Source organism: Manduca sexta, chromosome 14, assembly GCF_014839805.1.
Source record: "Manduca sexta isolate Smith_Timp_Sample1 chromosome 14, JHU_Msex_v1.0, whole genome shotgun sequence".
NCBI classification, from domain to species: Eukaryota; Metazoa; Arthropoda; class Insecta; order Lepidoptera; family Sphingidae; genus Manduca; species Manduca sexta.
The window spans coordinates 276327-287601 of NC_051128.1; the positions used below are offsets into that span (position 1 = coordinate 276327).

General features: G+C 35.6%; 1 protein-coding gene across 1 annotated transcript; it reads right to left on the bottom strand.

The window, feature by feature from the left end:
• Nucleotides 1–1008: 1008 nt before the first annotated feature.
• LOC115442938 (putative inorganic phosphate cotransporter) lies at nucleotides 1009–11275 on the bottom strand. Its single transcript, XM_037438625.1, has 11 exons — nucleotides 11138–11275; nucleotides 9485–9609; nucleotides 8792–8971; nucleotides 8178–8316; nucleotides 7406–7623; nucleotides 6278–6427; nucleotides 5941–6073; nucleotides 4850–4974; nucleotides 3653–3772; nucleotides 2984–3113; nucleotides 1009–1074 (listed from the first exon to the last, which is right to left on the bottom strand). Exons 1-11 carry the CDS (start codon nucleotides 11172–11174, stop codon nucleotides 1037–1039), a joined length of 1395 nt encoding a protein of 464 aa, XP_037294522.1. The 5' UTR covers nucleotides 11175–11275; the 3' UTR covers nucleotides 1009–1036.

Here is an 11275-nt window from a genome sequence, read left to right on the forward strand (position 1 = left end):
ACCAAAAAATGAGTACTGTATATACGTTTTTTATATTTCCCAACTTGCACAATAATTAATTCATCCATTAATTCAGTAACCTCCAAAGTAATTTTTTTTGTTCGCGATTGTTCCTTCAATATCATATTTTATTTTATTTTATTATCATTATGTAAATCATGTGTACTGGTATTATATTTATTTATTTTATTACATAGAATATAATACTGACATATTAATATTTTCTTGGTATAAACGAATAAGCGAGTAAGTGAGTAAGTAAGCAATAATTCTAAATGGTGAAGAAACATAGGCAAAGAAAATTGGTTATCACCAAGGAAAGGAAAAATTTTCAATCTACGAAATTCTCTAAAACAAAACCCAATAGCGAAGTTTTGACTTAACGTTGATTTTGCTCGCAATTTTTTGTAAGATCGATTGACTAGGGCCATATTAATAGTTGCAGCTCAGTTTCGCTCTGAAGAGCGATATCGGTTGATATGCCAAGTTCAACTCAATATGTTCAGATCGTCTAAGCGACAACTTAAGTCCCAGCACGAAGTGATGACAGCTGAGTTTTATTTATTAAACATTGCTGACTCTGCTGACAACAGGCGCTCAACTTAACTCTAACTTTTTTATTATAACGTTCAATTCCTTATATATTTACTTAACATTTTACTCAAATTTGACATTGGTATATTAAGATGATCCTAAAAATCTTGAGTACTATTATATAAAACTAGGCATAGTTAGCTTGCTTTTTTGCATTTTATAGTCCCCGTGAATACTAAATCCGTGAAATCCTACGTGAAGGAGTAGCACCATAACGGTCTGGAGGAACTAGTTTTGTAACTAAACAGATATCTGGAAACGTATTAATCTCAAGTTATAAGCTATTTTCATTTTAAAACTGTAGTTATTGTGATTAGACGCTGCTCTCAAGACAAATGTATAAACATATTTTACAGTATATAAATCTTGTAGAAGCGGTAAAAATTGTTTGATGAAAATAAAACGACAGAATAATATTATCCAAGTTTATTGATATTAAAGTTTATATGACCTTTTCTTCTTTCCGCTGAACCTCTTCATCTGAAAAAGGAATCATTACTTGAGAGTTGGAAAGTGAGAGATGGATATTGTAATAAAAGACAGACAGACACCTTGCTTGTAGTAGTGAGTAGCTAGGCGATATTTGAAGAGGCAAGAATTTAAGAAGGTTATTCACGAGTAAATATAGATTGTACGGCTAGAAGGGGCCCAACGAGAATTGAAGAAATAATAATCTTCTCCAAAAATGGCAGGTCAGAAGGACACTTAAGGCGAAAATCATTAGATAGAATATATTAGATCTATGAATGTAGAAGAAGCGAAAGAAGTGTATCAACTATCAAGATTGTTGCATGTGACGTAGTCTCTGCCAACCTCTATGGGATAAGGTCGTGAGTGTGTGTGCATGATGTTCTCATTTTAATTTTTGTACATTTATTTAACCCAATTTATTTTGAGTATTCATTTAATGATAATAAAATACTATTAATTCAAATAATAAGTTAAAGCAACGTTTATTGGTTTTGAGGCGGTACGAAGTGCCTTGGGTCAGTTATTTAACCCGGCGTCATTGTGGCTAATAAACAGAACTTGGCCGTTGTGGCCGGGTAAATTTTACCCATGTACATTATTGTACACTGAATCAAGCATATGTCAATATTAGTCTTCTATAATAGGGAAATAGGTAGTTAAATACATTATTAATAAAAATCAAACATTTATTTATCATAAAATGAGCATCTTACTCATCAAATTAAATCTTTTTATTCTGGGATAATTTTTTTAGAACATAACTTAAAACGTTTATTCGAAAACATAACATAATAGACATTTAGAGACAAAACATAAAATTTTGACAGATTGTCCAGTTGCTTTCGCTCTTGGCGTGTTGTTGCATCATCAAAACGCAAACAGCTTTGTAAAAAGTAAAAACGCTGCAAAGACATAGTAGTACTAAAAATTTCCACACCAGTACCATCGGTTCTCCACAAGTCGCTCAAATTTTGGCGATTAGAACGATTTAGTCCAGCCAAGTACAACAAGCCAAACAAAGCTGATAGTTCATCTATAGTTGTTTCTTTCAATAAATACTGAAGCGATTGTTTATTGTTAGACAACTGTCTCTGTTTTATCTTAGCATTAGTATGACAAAGTATTTGTTCCAGCATATTATTATTTATAAAGCGTTTCCAACACTCTATTTCAGTCTTATCATTTTGCGCAATAGGCTTTTACCCCCAGGTTTTTGTAAAATTATGTTTTCTGACCTTGTGCGAACGTTGGTCCGAGGTGGTTGCGAAGACCATTTGGTGGAATTGTCTTTACCAATATAAAATTGCTGGTTACTTGTTGAAACAATTACTTCTTGCTCATCATCGCTGCATTCCTGTTCCGTATTACTGCCTTGACTTCGCTCTGAAATATGGTCGATTTCACCCTGGTCGTCTGAACTGCACTGTTCATTTTCACTGGCGTCAGCTTGTTCAAATAAGGCTAAGAGTCGACGTTGTTCGCTTTCGTAAGACATGGTTCATAAAATTGTGAAAAACGATATGCAATTTATCAATAAACAATAAAAAACAACAAACACGCTGTCTTTATAAATGTTACGTGGCCATTGTGGCCGGGTATAACTTACCCGCGCGCTCTTTACACACGTTTAAACTATGAGGTAGCCGGAGCAACACTAAATAGAGAAGAGAATACGCAAATAGAGGTCAACGACCGCAGCTACTGTAAAGGACAAAAGACACGCGCATTTTGTTTTAAAATTATGACAGTTTTAAAATGCGTCGGGTATTAGATACCCGGCAACAATGACGCCGGGTTAAGGATAAAGCATAGTGTTTTTATTTTTTATTTCGATTTGTACTATTCCATTTTTTTTATCTTTTCTTTGTGATTATGTGGTGCAGTAATTATTTATACTTATTAAACAATTTAATGATACCTATCGATATATCCTTGGGATCATTCCACTTCTGCTTTTCGCTGGTTCCGAAGATCAGGTAAATTGTGTTGCCAACAATGTATACCGCTGATGATATGTAGAACACCTTACGCCATTGATCTGGATCGGTCTGAAAAAATACTTAATGGACGATTCCTGGCAATCTTAACCGCTGCCAGCGGGTCCATAGCGAAAACAGACCAATCAAAATAATAGTTTGATGTGCTTCAAGTTGATTTAATTCGATTGGTGTACATTCTTATTGTGAACTACTTGTTGGTGGTAGGATATATTCTATATCCGCCCGGATAGCGACCACTGTACACAAGGTGTTTAAACCCGACCTAGCAGGCCGCCTAAGTGTGTCGCGTTCCGGGATCAGCCTGTGTCAGTGTGTATATATGTAATCCATATTAATATATAAAGCTGAAGAGTTTGTTTGAATGCGCTAATCTCAAGAACTACTGAACTGATTTTGTAGTATTTCACTAACAGGACGCTATATTATTCTTGAGTGCTATAGGCTATATTGTATCCCGAGAAAATATTTATTTCGGAAAAACTTTCGCGCGGGCAGAGATGCAGGCATAAGCTTGTTTTAATTATTTTGTCGTTCGAACAACAGCAATAAAATAATCCCTATATTGGATGTATTTTCTAGATTGTTACCTCGTCCTTGAGTACCGCTCCAGCCACAAGTGGCGCTATAATGGATATTATATTGGCGCTGCAATTGGTGATGCCCAGCAGAGTGCCCGCGAAGTTCGGAGCCATATCCAAATGTACCAGCTGTGGGCAATTAATTACACTGCCGTAGAGTATTAGCAGAAAATATAACATATGAATATCATGGTAGTGAATTCGATTAACTTCGTAGATTATCGTCTTTATCACTCACGCCTATGATTTTCATTGACTTTTCGATTATTTTTCTATAGTTCAGTGGGTCATTATTATCTCCGATTGTAAAGAGTTGTTATAATTGCTGGTATAACTGCAAAATATTTTGTTTTCGATTTTTTTATTTTCCTTCATATGATTATCCTTATGGAACTTTTGCTAGTAAATATGCGCCTTGCTGCATCACTTTGAGAGTTGCAAATTGCAACGTCGGGGCTTCCCCGATCCCCTGTTTGTTTTTAATACAACGTAGTTATGAGACAAACTGGTCACTGGCCTGGTTGCAAGCGCCTTAAAGCTATCAAAGTTACAAAATCTTACATCGAATATTTTTAAAATAAGATTTGTGTCTCATACGTTTGAATGGTAAAAGTAATTACGTTTTTAAAACTTCTCGAAGGACATAATCAGTAACTAGAAAAAATATATACGTGAATATGTAGTATACAGAAAATTCATCCTTGTACTCGGCATGTTATACAAGACAATAATTGCATGTCCCCAGTGTATGATCACTTGTACAAAGCGCCTGCTGCAAGTGGTACCACAGTATATGTACCACAGTGTATTTCGTACAATCTGGAAGATTGATTGACTGCCTCGGTGACGTAGTTGTACTGCATGCGCGGTACGGCAGCGCTCCGAGCCCGGAGTTTGGAGTCTGTGCCCGAAATGGCGATAGGCTCGCCCCTATCGCATCATGGGACAGAAAAGGCTTGGCGAAAAGTGGGTGCCCTGGTTGCGCCTCTGCATAGCTCTGCAGGGATAATTGCGTGATGTGTGTATGTGTCTGTGTGTGAAAAAGTAATGAAAGCGATCTCTGTTTACTTCTTGTTACGAGATCAGCCCTTTACTGCATAACTCAGCTACACATTTTTTGAAATTACAGATTTTGATCATCAATAACACGTGGCAATTTTGTAAAAAACCGTTTTCTTAATATGTGTTCCGATGCACACTACTTACCACAAAACCAGTGATGTGTCCCACGTTTAGTCCCACAACGATGGTGAGAAGTGCAACTCCCATTACTACGTTGCCCGCAGGAGTATACGAGAGGAAGATCAAAGCTATAGCTGGACCGAAGAATCCTGTAAATCAATAGTATCCAATTTAATGTTTTAGAGGAACAGGTGATGCGGCCGGTACAAGAGATAGAGACCGTAGTATACGTAAATGGTAAAGATCCTTCCTAATACCTAATCATACTAACTCATTTCAGTAAATCAACTTCTAGTTAGGCTATAATACCGTAATCAATCCATAAATCTGCTTGTCTGTACACATAATACTGTTGAATGAAGAAAATACTAAGGAAAATCTATCAGCTAGGGATGTTGTATTAAGTGGTTCATGTTTTTACTTCAAACATCAAAACATCTCCATAAGATTGCGTATTTATAATGTTGGCATTGTAGCCTCAGCAGCTAAGTCAAGTTGTATGATAAGTATCAGTCGATAAACCTGTCAATCATGTCGAATCATACCGATCTGCAAATCACTATTATCTACGTATACTTCTGATCGGTTCGCGAGGAGCACATAGTAGTAGCGTAGGAAATAAAATTAGGTGATTATTTATTTTATGCAGGCCCTGTAACCTACTGCACCTGATAGTAAGCGTAGTGAAGTCCAGATCAAATGTCGATTGACGAAAAGTTATCTCTTACTAGCTGACAATATTATACCGGACCCTTTTCAGATTACCCGTCGACAGTCGCAACGATTATTGCCTATTGGAAACGGATATACACAGGCTGATCCCGGAATGCACCTTGTGTATGGTGGTCGCTATCTAGTCGAATATAAAATACATCCTACCATCAGCTGAATAACCATTTCTCTAAGACTAAAAGGGACTACCTAATTGTTCACTAAACTACTGAACCAGCATAATGATGCTCTGAAGGCTTGTCGAAAACTTGATCGCACCAAGTACTAGGGCATCCTATTTATACTCTCAACTATCACTCCCAAGAACACGTTAACACCTTAATTGGTTTAGCATGATTATAATTTCCATAGTACCTGACGCTCCGATATATATTTGATCTTACCAATAGAATTGGACAGTTTTCTAGTGGCAGTAACACTAAGCCATTTCTTGTTGGGTATGTAATCGGCGAGGAAGCCGAATGGATAGCTCAGAAGATATATGGCCATGTACGGCAGCGCTGACATCAGTCCGTTCTGAGGATTTAGAAAATATTAAAATGGAAATCTTTGATTGAAATGATAACAAATCTAATTAACTGTAACGAAAACTTCCACTTAGTCAAATTAAATACATAATTGCATTGAAAATAGTTCAACCTGTTCTAAAATTTTCTCGCATAGATAGTATTTGCATATAATGTCTGTAAATATAGCCGCTTTCTGTATCACAATACTTACTGATTTAATATCAACTCCCAGAACCTGCCTCATATAAGAAGGCATCTCAGTCATGAGCGTCCACAACCCCCAGTTCTGTCCGCAGTGGACGAATATCAATGAAATGAACGGCATCGAGGTCCATATAGCTTTCCACGGAGTTTTTAGTATCTACAATAGATTGGCATTCACTTAAATGGAATTCAATATAAATAGACACATAATATAGACATTTTATTGCAGTTTAATGTGACGAGCATGCCGTTCGCCTTATGGTAAGCGATACGAACACCCATAAAAGTCGTCATTGTACAACAATTTGAACTACAAAATACTGCGTGCCACTTCCCTTCATCTAAGATGTTAAGTCTCACTGTGATCAGTAGTTACGCTGGCTACAATGTCCGTCAAACTGGAACACAACTGCGGATTCACAGATTGTTGGCGGTAGAAATAGATATTGCAGTGACACATACCTAGACGGCATCACGCATATGACAGATACTACCAGTACAATTAGTCTAATAAGACTCAGATAGAAATTGCTGAAAATCGCGATGGTAAGAAACAACGGAATAATTGATTAATCAATTTACAATGCCTATTATAAAAGTTATGAAAAGTGGAAATAATAGGGCTATAAGAAGTGGAGAGTTAGCAGCGTCATAGCTCTGAGTACCCGCTTTCGGACTAGAAGGTTATTCTGAATGCTTTCAACATCGTCATATCTTGTCGACCTTTTATTTTGATCCCGTCATGTGATATTAATTCAAATTGATTTATCTTCTACAACAGATTCCACTATATTTTTCTCATCTTTTTAAATTTTCTTAATCTTAGAGTTGAATCTAATCTCATCTCCGATTTCATACTAAAATTGAAGTTGCAATTTGTTATTTAATAAGATGGAGGCTATAGATTGATGCTGCAAAAATACAGCTCTTTTTCTATTAGTGTCAGTTTATTTGTTGATTTAAACAAGCATGAATATTTATTATTCATCATATTTTTTTAATAAAATTATATCATTTATATTTATCGATAAGTAAATATGTATAAATATTTTTTTTAATATGGAACACTTCTTCCAAAATTAACGCGTTCATTCCACTCGCTTATGAAAGTTTTTATAATATGAATGAATCAAACCTTCTGTTGTCCAACTTGTCCCAAAGAGCTCTGTATATACAATCTCTCCTCTTGACTAATCATCCTGGACTTCTGAGGGGAGTCTGAGCCCAGGAAAATGTAGATGATAGTCCAAAGCACTCCCACAGCACCGTTTGCGTAGAAAATTGCTGGCCAGCCCCAGGCATTCGCAATATACCCCGCAGCTACAAACTGTATAGAATTGCCCAGATACGGACCTAAAATATTATATATACTGTTAAACATAATACTAATAATATAACATAAGCCCCGTATTATATGTGGTTCTACTGCTGTGCGCGGACCTTCTCTATTAAGAGGGTTTTAGGCCTCAGTCCACCAAACTAGCCTAGTGCGTGTTGGCAGACTTCACAAACCTTCAAAATTCTTACCGTGAACTTCTCAGGAACGCAGGTTTCCTCTTATATCTTCTTATATTTTCTTTAATCGTTCAGGCAAGAGATAATTTATAAAGAATATAAAAATATCTCTGGAGAAGTGAAAGGTGCATCCGCTTAGATAAGTCTATCGCCGCTTATCATATGCAATTCAAATTCAATTTTGTAATGGTTATACTTTCCTCAGTAGTTTTTACATTAACCCCTCATTGAAGAACAATCAGAGTTGAGTAGCCAATAGTGACTAGAACATTGTGATTCATTCGGCTTTAGAAATACATGTCTAGAGATCAACTAATTATCGTCAGGTAATTCACTTCTTAATTATTTCTTATGTAGCACAATAGATATTATATTAAAAAAGATCACGTTACCCGAATGTACCATGGCACCAAGCCGGCCTTTCTCTTCCACGGGAGCCCACTTGCCAATAAGGCCGTGTATTGAGGGAACAAGAAATCCTTGAGTTAGGCCTTGGAATACTCTGCATGCACACATCAACTTCCAACCACCCTGAAGATATGTGTGAGATTAATAAATGATCGTTATATAAAACAAAAACAGTGGAAACTTTATTAGAAGATAGCTTTTGCCTGCGACTACGTTCGCGGGAAAAGTTTGCCGGGATAAAAAAAAATCCGAGATGAAAAGCGGCCTATAGCACTCAGGAGTAATGGAGGTTCCTTTAAGTGAAAAAAAAATCATAATCTTTTTAGTAAATACAAAACCGGTTTTGAACCTATTTAAAGATCAGGAATTCCTGAGATTAGCGCATTCAACCAAACAAACTCTTCAGCTTTATATATTAGTATAATGTCAAAGTGTATGGAAATTTTAATAAATACAACGCCTTTTTCTATTTCTACTAGACATGAATAATTATAATTAGGGACATTAATAATTATTATCATTAAAGTATTTTGAAAAGGATATTATTCTCATCTGCTCAGTTCAATTGCTTTATATCTAAAATTCTGAATATGCTTACGTAAGAAACACTAAGTGGTATCAAGATGCATACAATAGCATTAAGTGCTATACTAAGGGTGACGAGTTTGGATCCCCCAAACCTGGCCGCGAGCTCTCCACCAGGCACCTGGAGGATGACGTAGCCCCAGAAGAATGAGGATAGGATCACGCTCTGTATTTGCATGCTCCAGTCGTATGACTGAAATGGAAGTATTAGTTATAATTTTAAATAACTTATCTTCTTAATGACTTGTTATTCCTTGCGAGTAAAGGTTTTCTTTCGTGTGCACTTTTGGACTAATCCATAGTAGATTTGTGAAGATTAAACTAAATTGATTAATAACAGCATCTTCGCGCTACTTTGTTATAATAAACGCAACTAACTACAAACTATCATAGTACTTTACTGGTGGTATATGAGAGTCCACCTGGGTAGGTACCACCGCAATGTCTATTTCTGCCGCCAAGCAGTGGTGTGTCGTCACTGTTGTGTTCCGGACTCTGGTTTAAAGAACATTGTAGCCAGTGTAACTACTGGACATCATAAGCCTTAACATCTCATGTCTCTCACTACGGCGAGCGCAATGAAATACAATACTTTGTAATTCAAGTTGTTGGATGGTGTTTCTTCTGTTTATGGGGGGTATCGCTTACCATCACATGAACGGCAAGTTCGTCTCGTCATTAAAAGCAATATGATAAATCTACTTACACCTTCCAAGTCTTTGTCAGTCATGACTACGATGGCTATGCTCATGTTCACCCTCATGCCATATGCTAACACCAGCGCGAAGAACAGTAGAATCGCTTGCAAATGACGAATACCAATGCGAGACTCTGAAAGAAGGTATTTTGTTAGTAATAAAAAAAATAGTACGAAGCATTATTAATCTTATTATATTTCGTGTTCGTTCCAAAAATTCACTTTTAGGGTCATAAACAATGTACGTATTTAGTAACATGTTTATTCTAAGTACAAATTTTAATCCATATCTAATTGGGGGTTTAGATTCGTTTATTTTTAAGCTCTAACTATCTAACATCCAAACATTCCTAGAATTTTGCATTTATGGTGTTATTCTAATAAAACTATTTTTCGTCTCTGTCACGTTTCGAAGACTTTGCAGCCTTCATAGTGGCGGGGCGGACTGAGGTGTTGGTCGGCCCATAAGTCAAAGTTACAATATCTACCTACATTTTACAATTATGCGACAAATTGTTTTATTTCAATGCCTAACACTCACGTCAACATAAGAAATCTTTACGGTATTAGTTGGAAGTAGGATTGGTGGTACAATAAAAAAATTAAACAGTTGAATTTAAATTGTTTTAGAAGTACTCAAAAAGCTTTTTGATATATTATACAATTGACGAAAATGTACATGAGGAGAAATATGACCGTGAAAGTGGCGAAAGAAGTGTGTCAATACTGTAACATGTGGCGCTCAATAGTCTCTGCCTACCTCTATGGGACAAGGGTGTGAGTATGTACGTAAGCACATTGTTCAAGCTCTGTCTAGTTCCTTGAAATAGCCTATTAAGTTTATACGTGAAAATAGGTTAGTGGTACTATGTGAAGGATGGCATGCGATTTCCTCGGCCCTTGGGACGGAAATTGGCTCAGCGAAACGTGTATTAGTTGCACCTCAACTCATATCTTAGGGTTTGTTTACACTACAGACGTCTTCATCCTTTCCTGAATTAAATGATCGGTCCTTTTAATGGAAAATTTAATAATAATGTTAATATGTATCAATTACATCGTGTTATACATAAATTATATACAAAATTACTATGTAACGTCAAAACTTAATAACGGAATGGTATTTGCTACAAACTCAATGGAGATTTTGTTCCTAATTCAAATCCTAGTTAAAGCTAAATAACAAATAATATAAATGGCAATAAAGTTCAAATTAAATTCAACCTAAAATATATTTAGTTTTATATAAACATAAAAACGCCAATTGGATAGGTAATTACTATGCTTGAGCTTATTAATTTTTAATTGACTATAAATTATTTTGTGACTTATCCTACTTTGAATTATTTTTTTTTAAGTTTGAATTAAATATTTGTTATATTTCACTGTTCATGGGCGTGTGGGACATTATCTATAGTATTTATATTATTAATATGTTATTATTATACGTTAATGTTTGAACGACCTCTTAGGGCTTCAGTTACACAAGTTTGTACTATTGATACACCTAAAGGTAGGGGGTGTAAATTTGACCCTTTGAACTGATATTCTAAATTATTCCACGAATAATGATTTAAGGATACAAAATCCTCGATTCACGTGGACTATATTAGAGTTTTAAATGAAAATTTCCAGCGGCAAATAAAATATCTATAAACTCACTCGGATTTTCAACACTAATTGTTTTTTCACCACTCATTTTCAACTGTGGATTTTGTTAATATACAAGAATATCAATATTCAGATTTTATTTAAACAGAACTGCTGCACGTTTCAGCACTTCAAAAATCTAATAATAAA

What these genes read in the sequence shown, in the direction of transcription:
- LOC115442938 (XM_037438625.1), bottom strand. Translation starts at nt 11,174, where the DNA reads ATGAGTGGTGAAAAAACAATTAGTGTTGAAAATCCGA. An exon ending in TACCACTTAGTGTTTCTTAC is followed by an intron (nt 8,317 to 8,791) that starts GTAAGCATATTC and finishes ACATATCTTCAG; the next exon opens with GGTGGTTGGAAGTTGATGTG. An exon ending in TGGGAGTTGATATTAAATCA is followed by an intron (nt 6,074 to 6,277) that starts GTAAGTATTGTG and finishes CTAAATCCTCAG; the next exon opens with AACGGACTGATGTCAGCGCT.